The sequence below is a fragment of the Notolepis coatsorum genome (genome assembly GCF_963971535.1).
Source record: "Notolepis coatsorum genome assembly, chromosome: 2".
Lineage (NCBI taxonomy): Eukaryota > Metazoa > Chordata > Actinopteri > Aulopiformes > Paralepididae > Notolepis > Notolepis coatsorum.
The window spans coordinates 79,899,846-79,916,180 of NC_140166.1; the positions used below are offsets into that span (position 1 = coordinate 79,899,846).

Below are 16,335 nucleotides of genomic sequence, written 5' to 3' on the forward strand. Positions count from 1 at the left end.
AGCGAATGTGGCTACTGAGGCTAACGCGGTTATTGGTAATCAATAATCAGAAACGATGTCCCCCGCCCCCCCCCCCCCCCCCCCCCTTCATGCATTCATGGTGGAACATGAATACCGACAATATGCATTTTGCGTTTTAGCTCCAGCTTCTGTAGTGCTGAAACGCTGTTCGATTTAATGTTATTAGCTTAGCGCCCTGTATCTCGCCTTCCAGGAAATATACTAGTCCAAATCCCATATAACGCTTATATTCACGAGGCTATAAAATGAGAATGTATTGATGAAAAAATTATTTCTTTAAGCCATTTTGAAGGGACGGTTTATGGTCTCAATTGACAATGAGAATGGACAGATAGCAATACTATAAAGTATAGATTTACCGTAATTTTCGCACTATAAGCCGCACCTGAATATAAGCCGCAGCAGCTAAATTGAATGATGTGTACATATATAAGCCGCACTGGACTATAAGCCGCAGGTGTTTTAATGTTTAATTACAGTCTTCCCACCAGCATTGGGACACAATACTGTCGGACAAATAACAAGAATTAACTCATTTACAAGTTGTATTAAGTTTAGCAAATAAGGCAACAGATAAATAACATTTCAATGCAGTCAAAAAAGCAATATTTTGATTTTTACATTTTCGGGTTTGGTCACGTCGAGTCACATACAAGCCGCACCGTTATATAAGCCGCAGGGTCGAAAAATGGGGGGGAAAGGCGCGGCTTATAGTATGAAAATTACGGTAGCTCTACAAACAGCCTCACATACAATGCAAGTCTGTTTTGAAATGCTGGCCGTTTAGCGTGAGATTAGACGGCCCCCAATGGCCCCGAATGTGTTAAAAAGGCATATAAAATTAAATCATAACAATTAGACAAGTAAGGATAACAATCAATTAAAACCTGTACAATTTTATTGACAAAGGTTGGAGATCAAGGTTTTAAACTCTCTCAGGCATTAAAGCGTTCCGTCTTGAGACGGATTTCCGTCAATTTGATTATATTTATATAATATTTAAAAAAAAATAAGAGAATTAACTTTTTAATTTTTTTTATATAAAGTTTGCCAATAGGGATGTATCAGTAGTATTGGCAGTGGTAGTAGTCGTAATAGTAATCCAGTCTATTTTTTTATTTTCCATTTATGTCCATGAGTCATTTTTTTAAATTAAGGCCGGCCTCTTATATAAGCCTCTCTCTAATAAAGGCCTGGTGCTCTTTGCAGCTGAGGTAAATAGAAGACCCGTCCTATATTTGAGGATGTACGGTAGTTCAACACAGGTAATGACTTTTGCTTAATTTCTTTGATGGCTCAAATGTATGCTCTACAGTGTCTAGTCGATTTTGTGTTTTGGGCACAAAGTTCATCATAGATCTAGCCTCTTAATTTTGCTCTCAAAGTGCACCAGATTGATGCATTTAACTTAAAAAAATATATATATATGTTCCAAAATTCCATTCCAATAATGAGGTAGTATAACATGTAGTTGAGGTAGAATATAAAGTCACATTCCTCCACATGTGTGAATGAATGGAGACACCACGGGCCGAAAGTGGACCAACTATAGGGTCACGGCAGAAAGCAGGGAATGTTACGCCTCATGTCCTACGACCTCCTGCTGGGGCATCCAGGCCCCTTCCCGGTAATAAATAAACATATATATATTTGCCATAGACATATACTGGATTACTTTATCTATAGAATATAGCTCTGAGTCACTAATCAAAGAGCATCGCGGCTCAGAAGGCTATTGTTGCCATGGTGCAGGACAGGTAAGGCCTCTTATATTTTATATATTTCTTTTTTTATATACCGTAATTCCTCTAATAGTAACCCCGGCTTGTATTTGTTTCAACTGTAGCGGGTACCAGGCTTGTATTAGGAGGAGGCCTGTATAAGAGGGAGGCCTATATTTCAAATTTTCAAACGGATCATAATGAATAAATCATAATTTTGTGTCAGTTTGAACCCAGTAAAATTTACTGGGTTCATTTATTGAAACCAAGTACTGTATGAAATAGTAAACAGTGCAATTACAGGTGGTCACTGGTCATTTTAACGTTTTCAAAGTGAAATCAAGTAACTAGCTCAGTATGCAGCTCAGTATATTAGTAACCCGGCTTGTATTAGGAGGCCGGCTTATAATTGCTTAGCTCAAGAGCGCACCCGGCCATTAATAGAGACCCGGCTTGTATTTGAGACCCGGTTACTATTAGAGGAATTACGGTATATATATCTGTGGAGGTTTATACATAGGGACTGAATATTTCTGATATTTTAGTCTGTGGGGGTGTATACATAGGACAGGTAATGCCTCTGATATTGTCTGTGGGGGTGTATACATAGGACAGGTAATGCCTCTGATATTGTCTGTGGGGGTGTATACATAGGGACTGAATAGTTCTGATATTTGTGTGTGTGTGTTCATGTGTGCTTGTGTGTGGAGAGATCAGTGTTCTGATGCCCTGGGGGAAGAAGCTGAGTCGGAGTCTCAGTTCTTGCTGCATGTATGCGGAGGCGCTTGCCTGACCTCATCAGCTTGAACAGGCTATTGTTGGGGTGGTGAGGGTCCTTTGTAATGAACCAAAGGAGAATATACATAATTTTTTTTTCTTGTTTTTTCATCTTTGCTAAAAATGTCCAGACATGAATGCCACTGAGCTCATTCAGCACCTTCTTCAGATCACGTGTACAAAAAATCGAAGCAAATGAATAAAGGGCAGATGATTAAACAGAAGGTTTTGTAGATACAGTACTGAATTCTGCCATCCGGACACATGCAATTTTAAATATGATTATAGAAAATAGAATATCAGGCCTATAAATGACCTTGTACATTTTTCATCAGATTGCATTTTTAAAGCCCTGGGTCTCTTCTCTCAAAAGACTACACTCAAGTTAGGTTGCGCCAAATCCTTGCGTCAATCCTCGCCTTTTTCCGACTCGATGCCCTGAGATTTCTATAAACCAATATTTCACTAAACACTTAAAATCCTCGGTAAACAAACGTAGTGCTGAAAATATACACATTGACTGCTGTTTTGACAAGGTTAGGGTCTCTTGGCTACATTTGAAGAAAAAAAAAACCAACATTAATTCATACATTCTGTAGAGATGGGTTTATGGCGTGATGTCGTTCTCATACCGGTACCGGACCGCTCAGGCTTAAAGGAACACACCAACTTTTTGGGAAATTAGCTTATTTGCCATCTACCCTGGAGTTAGACAAGTAGACATACCCTTTTCTTCTCTGTGCATGCAGTAGGCTTAGGGAACAGCCGCACCGTTAGCCTAGCTTAGCGTCATTCACTGGAATTGGGTGTGCCAGTGTAGCCTAGTTCCCAGTCACTCGAAATGCAACTCGGAAACTTTCCTGTAAACATGTTGTGACCTGTGTATTTACCATGTGGAGAAACTAAAATAAATGTAGACATTAAAAAAAATTCGAAGCAGATATATACGCAGAATTTTTTTTTGCCGAACCACTGCTGCCTTGGCGCAGTGATTTCACGCATCACCTCTGAAAGACCCATTCTAACTTCCGGCAATAAAAGCAATCTGACTAGTAGCTAGCGACAAGACTAACGGGGGGGGGGGGGGGGGTTATGCCTGAAATCACTGCGGCCAGACAGCAGTGGTTCTGCAAAAATATATATATATCTGCTTAGAAAACGAAAATGTCTAATATATATATATTTTTCTTTTTACGTGGTAAATACACAGGTCATCACAACATGTTTACAGGAAAGTTTTGGAGTGTATTTGGAGTGACTATTGGCTACAAACAGTGTTCCAGGGATCCAATTCTCCTCTGAGGACAGTTTGTTCATTCAGTTGTGAAAATATACCTTAGAAATTATTCACTTCTCTGATTCTCACAAAACACCTTTAAAATCCAAATTAAACGGAACATGGTGACATGAAGCATTGCTTGGATGTTCTGTGATTGGATGAGTCAGAGCACGGAGCCGCTTGCGCTCATTAATTATTTGTGAGTCATCCACTGCCATCCTTGGTAAGAAGGGAAAAAATTGCCTACTGTTCATTTTTTCCAAATTAAATGTGGGCATCATACTGAATGGGGTTATATTTCTGTGGTTACACTCCATTCTTCTGCTGTGAGTAATACTCATTTATAGTTCCATCGCAATGTGACGTGTGCAGCAATAAATGGACTAAAAAAATATTCTTATCTTTTTAACCCTCCCAACATATCCAGCCTGCATTTAAACATTTATGGGCTCCATTATGGAGGAAAAGCATCTCTAGGTGTCATTTAAATGTTACCAATCCTGGTGCTAAAGCTGATACTTTAAAACAATGCTGGTTCTTACACTGTGCCCAAATCAGTCTTTTCTTTTCCATTCTATAAATACCATGCCACCACACTGTAAAGCTATGCCGTTTTGGGCAGAAAAGATTGCTTCCTAGAATAATTAGTTACAACTTACTATCTCAACACCAACCTAAGTAATGAACTTTTAGAAACCATGTTGACCAACATTAACCTTAAAAGATGCTTTGCTGTGTTATAAGTGTGGATGGAGGGCAGGACCCCACAGCCAAAAGGTCACGTCTGGCTTTAACCCTGTAAGGCCCTCGGTTGCTAAATTCATGATTCACTTTTAGCTATTTCATGGGTTTTTTAACAGCTATTTAATGACTATTTACATAGTCAATGGCTCCTGTTGTTCAGCCTCACAATGCTATTGGATTAGTTAACAGGGGTTCAAAAACTATTATTTATTTTAATTTAGGAATTTTTTTGGGGACCCCACACTTATCCCATGCAGTGCCAACCACGAGTATAGTCGGGTTAACTCGCCATCGCGTGCGTGCCAATCACGAGTATAGTCGGGTTTTAATCGTTATTTCTTTTATTAGCGATATCTATTAATTTTTCATTCATCCAGCCTGACGTTATCATTGGGAATGGGTCTGAGCTCGCAAAGGGAAAATACCGCCGCCTATCGTCTCCTGGATGGTATTGCACATCATTGGATTGGATTGGCTGGGACTGCATCAGCTGGGCATGCAGCTGGATACTATTGCATTGAGTCCCCCCACTGGGAGCATCGTGGATTATGTGTTTTGGACTATAACGTTGGATCAATGGACGCAATCGATATTTGGAATGGCGATCAGGAATTGGATTAATCTTTTTGCATGACATCAGATGTGAGGTAAGGCCTTTATGTTACGAATCTTGGGGTAATCAGATGTTCCTTTCTCCGCCATCGGAGCGAGTGTGAGAGGTTCGTGCCGACCAAAGTACGGAGAAGCGATTTTTCAGACCCTGCTTCTCTTCTTACATGAGGACACATATACTATCGATAATCTAACGTTTAATTGAAATTCATAAATCAGCCGAAAAATTACAACGTGTTTTGTGTATTCCACTAAAGGGCTATTATCGTGTCTTTCTCTGGAATTACTAGAAATCTCAAACTATACTCGTATTCAAAACGGTATAAAACAGAAATGTACCGATGAAAAAACAATCCGTTTTGTACAAGTTGACTGCAAGCAAGTCATTGATAAGCGACGGGTGTATTAGACCCATAGCCATAATTTAAGATATAGTTTAAGCGTTTGCAAACATTCCCGTCCTCCCATTGACTAAAGCGCTGGCATACAATCCCTAATTTGGTCATATGGGCGTGGCTCTGAATGAGTTAATGTATCGCGTAATTTCAACATGGAATTAAGGAATATCAAAATAAAAGCACACGTTGTTGAACTTGATCATGCATATTTATTAGAACATTTAATTACAGCACTATGTTATCAATACACATAAAACGAGGCCCAAGTTAGCCAAAATATGTTGCCAGAACATTACAAAAAAAAGAAAATTATAAAAAAAATTATAAAAGAAAATTCGCAATGCGCCCGACCCGTAGTTTGAGAACCACTGGATTAGTAAATGTGTTTTTATAGGTCCCACCCTCTGGCCTCTGAAGTCACTTCCAGGGCCCTCATTTATCAATTTTTCTTAGAAAGTATTCTATTTTTATACGTAAGCACAGAATTTAGAATGTGTGCACGCACAAAAAAAACGGGATTTATCACACGTGCGTACACAGGTCCTATGCACACCTGTCTTGATAAATATCACTGATCCTAAGCTGGAGCTCGTGCACTGTTTTAAGTATTTGCATACCAGAACCACCCCGATTAACCATATACGGTAATGGAACACCCCCATGAAATGTGGAAAAGTGGACTAAGCCGAGGGAAGCGTGTGTGACAGGCTGACAGACGTGTACACTACACGTACGGTGATGTCGGATATGATATCTATTAACCATTGCTGCCTGGGCAGCGCAAACACTAATAAAGACCGTGCTGGAATATGACTGCCTTTTTCCGTTTTGTTCGATTAATACCCAGGGATTAAAGTTCTCCTCAATTTTATTCCAAATCGCGATGGATTTTCCGTAAATGTTCTACCTACTGCATATGATTTCTAGAGGCATACAATCTATTTTGATGTCAGTATTGGGTAGCCTATATAAACAATAATACGAGAGCATATACAAGAACAATGAATCTCACTGCCATGTATGATGTAGCCTATACGCCATGTATAGCCTGCCTATGTGATCAATAAAAACGTGAACTTGAATCCCATCATCATATTTACATAGTCTGTCCACTATGTTTATTACTTTGTTATTTCCCCCCCCTATCTATGTAAAGCGACCTTGCACGGGTCTCTTGAAAGGCGCTATATAAAATGAAGCTATTATTATTGTTGTTGTTGTTGTTGTTGTTGTTGTTATTATCACGTCTGTGCGTGGAGCTCAGTGAAGTTTCAACGGAGCGAGGTAATCTATTCTAACCAACAAATTGAAGTAGAAAGAAAGCATTTCGTTGTGGCCAATCTTATTTGGAAACATGACACAAAATAATAGTTCAGTTCAGAGTTTTTATTTGCCACATGGAATCATACAATCAGAGTTTCTTCATTACACAATCATAAATAACATTCCATGGACAAAAGGAGCAGGAAGAAGAATAAATCTTATAGTTACCTGCCCCTTATTCCTAAACTAAAGAAGTATTTACTTAATGGTCGGCGTACAACCTAATTTACACAAATAATAATTTATACCATTATACAAGAAACTCACAATCCACAGTTAAACAAGAAAAAAATTTAATAATAATAATAATAAAGAATAGTATGTCGCTTTTTATTTGAAACAATATTTAATCGCGTTTGGAGGTGGGTGTTCTGTAACTCCTTTCGTGACTGTGATGCACCGAGTGAATCCACAGTCACTTGCTCCTCAATAGGAAACCAACCTAGATTTACCCTGAAGGACTGGTTCTAACTAGGGATGTTCGATATTATCGGCCGACCGATATTATCGGCCGATATCGGCAGTAAAATGTGATATCGGAAAATATCTGTATCGGTTAAAAAAATAAAAAAACAATAACAATATTTGTTATATATATGAAATTGAAAGTGAAATTATTAGTTACCTGAAATTATTCAGTTTTTTTGGGGGGGAAACCCTGCATATATCGGTATCGGTTGATATCGGTTGATATCGGCATCGGAAATTAAGAGTTGGACAATATCGGAATATCGGTATCGGTAAAAAAGCCAATATCGAGCATCCCTAGTTCTAACCGAACCGTTCGTTATACAAGAATCACTTGTTCGGTCAGAACCAGTCATTCAGGGTAAATCTAGGTTGGTTTCCTATTGAGGAGCAAGTGACTGTGGATTCACTCGGTGCATCACAGTCACGAAAGGGGCTAGGTGGTTGGTGGTGGTTGAGAGGTGAGAGAGAGAACCCTTGTAAGTTCTCTCTATTTATACACTGTGGAGCGCAGTTCTGGAAGGTTCTAGCCTGTTCTAACCGGTTCTACTATGACATCATACTGAAGCTTAACTTGAATTACACTATGACACGGCGGCAGTTATACTAGGTGTTCTGCGTCTGCCCCCCCTGCCCGTTATAATTACACTACTGTCGCTATTTCACAATGAACTATAATGAATTACGGTTCATACAGAACACGCGCCAGTGTCGGGAGTAATGCAAGAAAGCTTATTTCCGCGTTGAAACGAATGAACTGAGGAGCGCATATGCCGTAGTAACGATATTCTACCACTGGGCGTCAGCTACGCATGCTCAGAGCTGTGCGTAGACATAAAAGTCAAGTTCACATTCAAATTGATAAATCCCACACTTTGCTTAGAAATGGTCGTAAGCACGGGTTAAGCACATATCTGTGCGTACGCGACGTTGATAAATGAGGGCCCAGGTCTTCCTTCAAGCAACATCTCTTTGGGCTTTACAAGCGGTGTTCCGGGGATGCGGTTCTCCTCCTGGAACACTTCAGTTCCAACTAGGGATATTCGATATTGGCTTTTTTACCGATATCCGATATACCGATATTGTCCAACTCTTAATTTCCGATACCGATATCAACCGATACCATTATGCGGGGTTTCCCCCCAAAAAAACGGAATAATTTCAGTTAATTAACATTACATATCTCTTGTCGTGGAATTAACACAACATTATGCATAATTTTGACAATAAATAAAATAAGAATTTGTTCTTACTTGCTTGCCTGGGTAAATAAAGGTTAAATAAATGTAATTTTTTTTTTTAATTAGTTGAAAACCGATACTGATCATTTCCGATATTACATTTGAATGAATGAATGAAAGTTTATTTTTGAACGTGTATTCTTCATATTCCTTCAAACAAATCACGGTATCTCCGTCAAACAGAACAATCATAACAACAAATTTAAAAAAAATTAAAAACATTCAAAAAAAGGAATGACCGTATAAACAAAAAGTCAAGAGCAATGTATTTAGTTAGCAGACATGTCCAAAAAAGGAGTAGAGGGAAGCTAAGCTTATAGATCCCTACCCCCTTACATTTACATTTGTTCTTCCATTAATTTGACTAGTTATAACATAATTTAGTATAATACAATATAGAATATACGTAAGTTTTACTTATAGTACGAAAAGAAAAAAAATTTATTCACATGACAGCAGTGAATACAGTACAGAACTACATAACACAATATAGCATTACTTTGTTTATCCTCATTACTCATTTCTGTATTTCTCTAATGTGTATTTTTTAAGCTGCTTTTTAAATTGTGCCATATGTTTACTCAGTTTGAATGCCAATATCGGCAAATAATATCGGACATCCCTAGTTCCAACTATATATCATACACTGTTGTGACTTTTCAGATGTTGTCACAAAAACTGCAGAGTGCAGCTTTAAACGTGGGTTAATGGCGATCTAGTCTTGGAACTGGAGTTACCGTCCATGACTCCCGCTTATTGCGATGTTGGCTATGGTCCTTCCCCTCGCTCTGTTCCCCCTGACCTGCCTCTGGAAGCCTGCAGCCAACCACACTGCTTGCAGTATGTACAAATCATGACTGACTGCACCACACTGCTTGCAGTATGTACAAAACATGACTGCACCACAACTTTCCTTGTTGTAGCTACTTTAACAATGAACTATCATTTAAAAATAGAAATTAATAAATAATAAAATATATATTTTTCACTGGCTGTCCCTGGATTCCTCACCCGTTCTGGTTGAGAATCAGGATTCTGTCATTTCCTTTTCATCTGCTTGTGGTTTGCTGAAGCACAGGGAGGTTGAGACGTGAAGTATTCTTCTTGAAAAATGACTTGGATGGAGCGCTTCATTTTGAAAGTGTCTCATCCACTGTGCGCAGCGAGGGAGAGAGAGAGACTTGCGATGCTCAAACCGCACATACAGGCAGCTGGTATCACACAGCAGACTAAAGTAAATACTTGCTATCCGGCCTGAATACATATAATACTGTATAAATGTGGGATGTTGCCCATTTGAAGCCCCCCGTTTGACCAAGTCTTGGAAAAGCTTGTTAGTTGGAAACTCTCACCAATGCCACCTTCCATGTTACACACATCCATGTAAAAAAGGTTGGCAACTCTGACCAATCATTTGCTGCTACTGTATGATTGTGTTTTTTAGTAAAGGTAAGAAAATGCATATCCTACTTTAGAGCGTCTTGAACATGATGCTATTCTGCTTCTCGCCTGACACTGATGAAGTGCAGCTGCTGGCTAAGCGGTAGGTGAGAGAAAAGTGTTCTGCAACTCTTCCGACCACAGGAGGGTGATGGATGATCATTGTGCTTAAAGTAACACGCCAACATTTGTGGAAATACACTTATTTGCCTTCTCCCCCCCAAAAGTGTATTTCTTCCCTTTTGACGGTGCTAGGCTAGCTGCTCCCTACTGCTTTTAGTCGTTGTGCTAAGCTAGGCTAGCATGCACCTGGACCTCTATCTGTGACTACTGGACACAGAGATGATCTCTCTGGGGAGAGATGGCAAATAAGCGTATTTTACCTGAACGTCGGGAGTGTTCCCTTTTAAGCGAGGCACCAAAATCATTGTAGTGTTTTGACGAGGGTAGTACCACGTTGGAACCGGTACCTCTTGGTACCCAACCCTAATTGACCTCTCTCAAACCCCGCCCTCTTTTATTGATCTTCCAATCACAACTGTCGCTTCCCCCCCCCCCCCGCTTACTAGGGTCTCGGAATCGTTGCGGAGCATCTTCTCTAGCCGCGGCCAAATCAGGAGAGAACAGCTCAGTCTGGAGAGGCTACTGAAGGAGAACGAGCTGCGCCAGCGCTACAACGAGGACAGCAACCTGCACGTCCAGTTCTTCTGTGCCAGAGACAAGACGGAGAAGGTAACTAATCGTCAGACTGCTGCCTATAGCTGCCGTTTGCAGATTTATTCCCCCCCTTCCCAACTGTTAAAGGAACACGGCAACATTTTGGGAAATGATCTTACCATCTTCTCCAGAGAGAGACAAGAAGATGGATACCAGTTTCCTCTCTGTGCGTTCAGTAGAAAGCTATCTGGCTGCACGTTAGCCTAGCTTAGCACAATGAATGTAAGTGCACAGTGCCGGTTAGCCTTCGGGAGAGGTGTTAGTTGGACAATGCCTAGCCCTAGGCTAACCGGCACTGTCCGCTTCCATGCATTGTGCTAAGCTAGGCTTACGTGCAGCCAGATAGCTTTCTACTGAACGCACACAGGAAACTGGTATCTATCTTCTTGTCTCTCTCTGGAGAAGACGGTGAACTAATTTCCCAAAATGTTGGCGTGTTCCTTTAAGTGGCCAAACCGCTGAGTCATAGTTCCACCTTGTCTCTGCTTTATATTTATTTTATTCATTCACATCCGTACGACAATGACAAAGGTTCTCCGTTCCTCCCTCAACTGTCTGAGACGAGTCCCAGCTCTGAGGAGCATTTCAAATATTCAAGGGGAACGTCACTGGATTCCTACGCCTGAGGGAAGTTTGGTTTCTCTCTGTGAACGCTCACTAATGTCACTGCCATAGCAACAAACAAGAGAAAATAATTTATCCCGCCCCCTAAGATCCGTGATGTCCCACTCATGGAGAGCTATACAAAAAAATCTATTATTAAAGGGGACATTCGACATTTTGTGTACACATATTTTCCACACACACATACACACACACACGAGTCAAGGACCGCCCATTGTCTATGAGCCCCCACTTGACGTAGGAGGCAAATCTGAGCGCAGAATGATCTGACTGGCTTGTCTTATTTCACAGTGTGTGTGTTAGTAGGCCCACCAGGGGCCCAAATGTATGTGCGCACGCACTGAAAAGGTGATCTTTTCATAATATGAGGCCTTTTTAAAACGTGGCCCAAGACTCGATCGACTCAAAGCGACGCTCCGAAATAACTAACTAAAGGAAACAAAAAAATAAATAAAAGAGCTTGTTGCGCTTACAGCATTGATTCAACTTGGTTGACCAAACGATGAGACATATGGTGCAAAATAATGTTTCACCGGGTCCAACAAACATTCTGATCAAAAGGGAAGTTGCAATGAATACACCAACACTGATTAGTCTGTCCTGGGCATTCATGAAGCAGTGGTGGGCATTCATGAAGCTGCTGTGACATCATTCAGGAGCCCACAGTGCATTCATGAAGCTGCTGTGACATCATTCAGGAGCCCACAGTGCATTCATGAAGCTACTGTGACATCATTCAGGAGCCCACAGTGCATTCATGAAGCTGCTGTGACATCATTCAGGAGCCCACAGTGCATTCATGAAGCTGCTGTGACATCATTCAGGAGCCCACAGTGCATTCATGAAGCTGCTGTGACATCATTTAGGAGCCCACAGTGCAGTCATGAAGCTGCTGTGACATCATTTAGGAGCCCACAGTGCAGTGCGGCACAGTGTGATGAATACTAGGGATGGGCGTGAGTAATGGATTAATCGATTACTCGTAGCTATTTTTTTGCTATGAAGCCATCTTAAATTATTAATAATCGTTATGGAAAAAATATATAATTTATTTTTAATTTTTTTAATTTTTTACATATTTGTTTCACATGTATGTGTAAGATTATAACTGTTGAACAGAATTAAAGGGGAACTATCTTATAATTGGCCGTTTTGAGTGTTTAGCATTGTTTCCTAGCTATGTGAACTTATATTAATATGATCTATGTCTCAAAATTCTCATATTGGCGCATTCTTCCAATTCTCCTCTCACAATATTCACCCTCACTGAACTGAGTCATTTGAAAATGTGCGCGATATGTGATGTCAGAGAGACACCGCTGCATGTTAATGTTCAGGCGACGACGCCGCTGCGCAGTGGTTTAGGAGCCCAGGCTCAAAACGGCTCGAGATCTTGAGGTAGAAAAATGCTGTTTTTGAGGACTTGATTAGAAATACAAACCAATGAATAAAAAAAAATATATATTACAGAGGTGTTTCATAGACTCACAGGAATTGTGTAAAAGTGCCCAAATAGTGAAAGAAATAGTAAAATAGTTCCCCTTAAGTATAAAAAAAAAAAAAAAAAACGTTTTATTAAATTTTTTTCTCTTTCTCGACTATCACTCGAGTATAGCACGCGATCAATCTATCTGGATTCTTCTTAAAAATGCCCATCCCTAATGAATACAGTATAACAGTATTGATCCTCAGTGGGCAGAGGCAGCCGGCTGTAACGTCGATGCCTTCTAGCCATTTACATACGGTCCTGACCAGCTAACGTTAGCGCAGCTTCGCTAACTAGCTAGCAGCATCCCGGCGGCTTTTAGCCGCGCAATAGGAGATTTCTATGTTTCCCCTGTGTAACTGAGGGGTACAATTCCCTGACTGTATTGATAAGTATGGTATCATTAAACCACTACCGCTTTATGTACTTTAACTACTGGCCACACAGTACATGATATAGATATGATGAACACTTTCCCACCATGAAACCAAGTCCACACAAATGTATAAGTCGAATATTTAATATATAGCAAAGGGTATATACAACGTTCACTTAATGACATTTATGATTTGAATGCACTTGTAAGGCAAATGAGTATTCGTAGGCAAATCAACATTGAATGTCCAATCTCTGGTTACGCAGGAAGCAAGTATACAACCTGGTTCTTTAGGGAACTATAGCGATGGTACTTAATGATTATAGCTGGATATACTAAAGGGGGGTCCTGCTGGTTGTAAGTCAGTAGGGGGGGGGGGGGGTTAGGAGAGCCGCCGGCGATATCCCATCTGGCCAACGATTTCTTGGGAGAATTCAGAGTGCTGAACACGGTGCCCACAGAACCTTGGTCCACAGATGAATACAGTTGGGCCCTCTTGTAGACTGTAGCTGCCGGTCCACAACGAAGAGACGTGAGGCGACCTCACTCGGGGTAGAGCGCCGTCTCACCTGGACTCCTCTCGGGGGGTAGTTCCAACACTCACCAGTGTTGGCTGTTATCCATGGCATAAATCAAAGCACCCAAAGCAAGTAGATAATCCAAGCCGTGTAGGGCTCGCCGTCGTCCGGGTAAGGTAATCCAATGTGCAGGTCCACTCGTCCTAGCCCAGAACTCCTCGGATGAAAGCACCACACGTGGTCTGCCCAGCCTGGTTAAGACTCTAGATAACGCGAGGAAACGATGGGGGTACTACTCACTGTATAACTCTAACCGAACGATGCACCATACATAATAGACTATTATTAACTTAATAGAAATACGTCCCACTCGACGGTATAGTGCCAAACTATGACAATTCAACTATTAATCCACACGATGTCTCAATGCCATTCTGAGGCCAAGTTGACCATACTGCACCACACGTGTATCGTGGGTGAGGCTTAACGTCTTGCCACTAGGTTGGAGGGTAAAGAACTAAGGGCTAAGGGACTAAAAGAAAGTTCTACTTTACTTGCGCCATATATATATGCGCTGTGAACAAATAGTACCATTCGTATTTCGCCAGACGTATTCCTACGCGGAACCGGGCTAGTAACGACATGTTCGTCGGCACGATTGAACTTGAACCAAGGGGCTTGGCTGCTGGCGCCAAGTTCTTGTCCAATGAGAGAATGAAACTATTATGGGCTGTTAGTAGACTAAAGGGATATTCAGTGTATATGTACAAGGAATATACAAGGGATATCAAACGATATACAAATACTATTAAATATATATCCATAAATAAATATATATATTCGGTTTAATCTGATCCTTCACAACAGCCGCCCCCTAATTAGTCCCACCTAATTAGCTAAGCAGAGACAGATTAACCGCACTGTCTACCACTCAAGGTCCGCTGTAAGGGTCAGTCAACTCACAAAGTCGTGGGGTCATGGTCGTCATCGATAGTGTCTGGGAGTCTGGGCAGTTCTATTAGCCTCGCCACGGGTCGTGTGTAAGTTCGCCCTTGGACGAGCACCTCAGCTGCTCGGACCTTGCCATCGGCACCGGTGATCACTTTGCTTACGCGGCCAGCCGGCCACATAGCTCTGGGTAGTGACTGGTCGATAATCATGACGACTGTTCCTTCTGTCAAATTGTCTCTCTCTTTTACCCACTTCTGGCGGGTCTGTAGAGACGGTAGGTAGTGGAGTAGAAAGCTGTTCCAAAACTTGTCGGCCAGTACTTGACTGTACCTCCACATTCTTCGGCCGTTCGCTTCTTCAGGCCTGTACATTGTCTGGGGTAGCGCGGGGTCCAGCCGCCCCATCAAGAGTGTGTTGGGGGTGACTGGGTCGACATCTGCTATATCACTGGAGACGTAGCCGAGGGGCTTGGAGTTCAATACTCCCTCGATCTCCGTGAGGACTGTCATTAGGACTTCTTCCGCTACAGTCTGGGCCCCAAGCACGGCGTACAGGGCTGTCTTTATAGAACGTACTTCTCGTTCCCAGGTTCCACCGAAGTGGGGTGCGTTCGGGGGATTAAACTGGAAGTCAATCTGGGATGGAGCGAGGTGGGTCTTAAGTTCTGGGCCCATAGCTTGGAAGCTCTCTCTCAGCTCTCTTTCTCCGCCTTTGAAGTTTGTCCCGTGATCAGACAACAACGTAGACGGTTTTCCTTTCCGTGATGTGAATCTTCGGAAGGCCATAAGGAATGAGTCTGTGCTCATGGTTGGAAGGAGTTCGATATGTATCGCTCTGGTGGTCATGCATTTGAATACAATACCCCACCGCTTCTCGGTTCCTCTTCCTTTCTTTATATACAACGGGCCAAAACAGTCCATGCCTGTGGAGTGGAATGGCTTGTCGCCGAGTCGGAGGCGACAGGGGGGTAGGTCAGCCATCCGGGGTATGCTGGGCTGCGCGCGCCACTTTCGGCAGTCTAGACAGGTTCGCTGGAAGCGTCGCACTGCTTCTCTCCCTTGAAGTATCCAATAGCGACGTCTGATCTCCGCGAAGACTCTCTCTGCTCCTGCGTGATGCACATCCTCGTCGTATTTCTTTATAATCAGCTCTGTGACCTTGTGTCGGCTGTTCAAGACTATCGGGTACTTAACGTCATCCGGTAGATTGGGGGCCCTCCGCAGACGACCACCCACTCTGATGAGATTATGGGCGTCGCTCTCGGGTGCCAGGTGGAGCAATCTGCTGTCTGATGGGACGGGCTTTCCTCCCTGTAGACAGTCTAGCTCGTCGGGGAACGAGTCTCTCTGGGCTCGTTGTAGTAGAAGAAGTTCTGCTTCTTCGTAGTCAGCTGCTGAAATGTCGGCAGTGGGCTGAATCTCTGGGTGGTGCCACAGGAATGTCTTTAGCTGCGCACTCTGTAGGGTAATGCAATCATCTATGTTGGGGTCTGTGGAGGCGACTGTGCTCAGTCCACAGAACATAGGTTTCTTGTTCTCAGCCTCCTCTTTACTCGCTTCCCGTGGGGTGGGCGTAGGCCACTCTTCTTCCGGGAGCTTGAGGAACTCTGGTCCGTCACTGTAGATGTTGTGACGGGTGA

The 16,335-nt window shown here is 42.1% G+C and overlaps 1 protein-coding gene across 1 annotated transcript in view; it reads left to right on the forward strand.

Moving 5' to 3' along the window:
* Nucleotides 1-16,335, forward strand: part of kif18a (kinesin family member 18A) — a 162,416-nt gene that overhangs the window by 79,151 nt on the left and 66,930 nt on the right. The window contains exon 10 of the mRNA XM_084308238.1: nt 10,594-10,756. Coding sequence (XP_084164364.1) covers nt 10,594-10,756 — 163 coding nt within the window. The remainder of the gene's footprint in view (nt 1-10,593; nt 10,757-16,335) is intronic.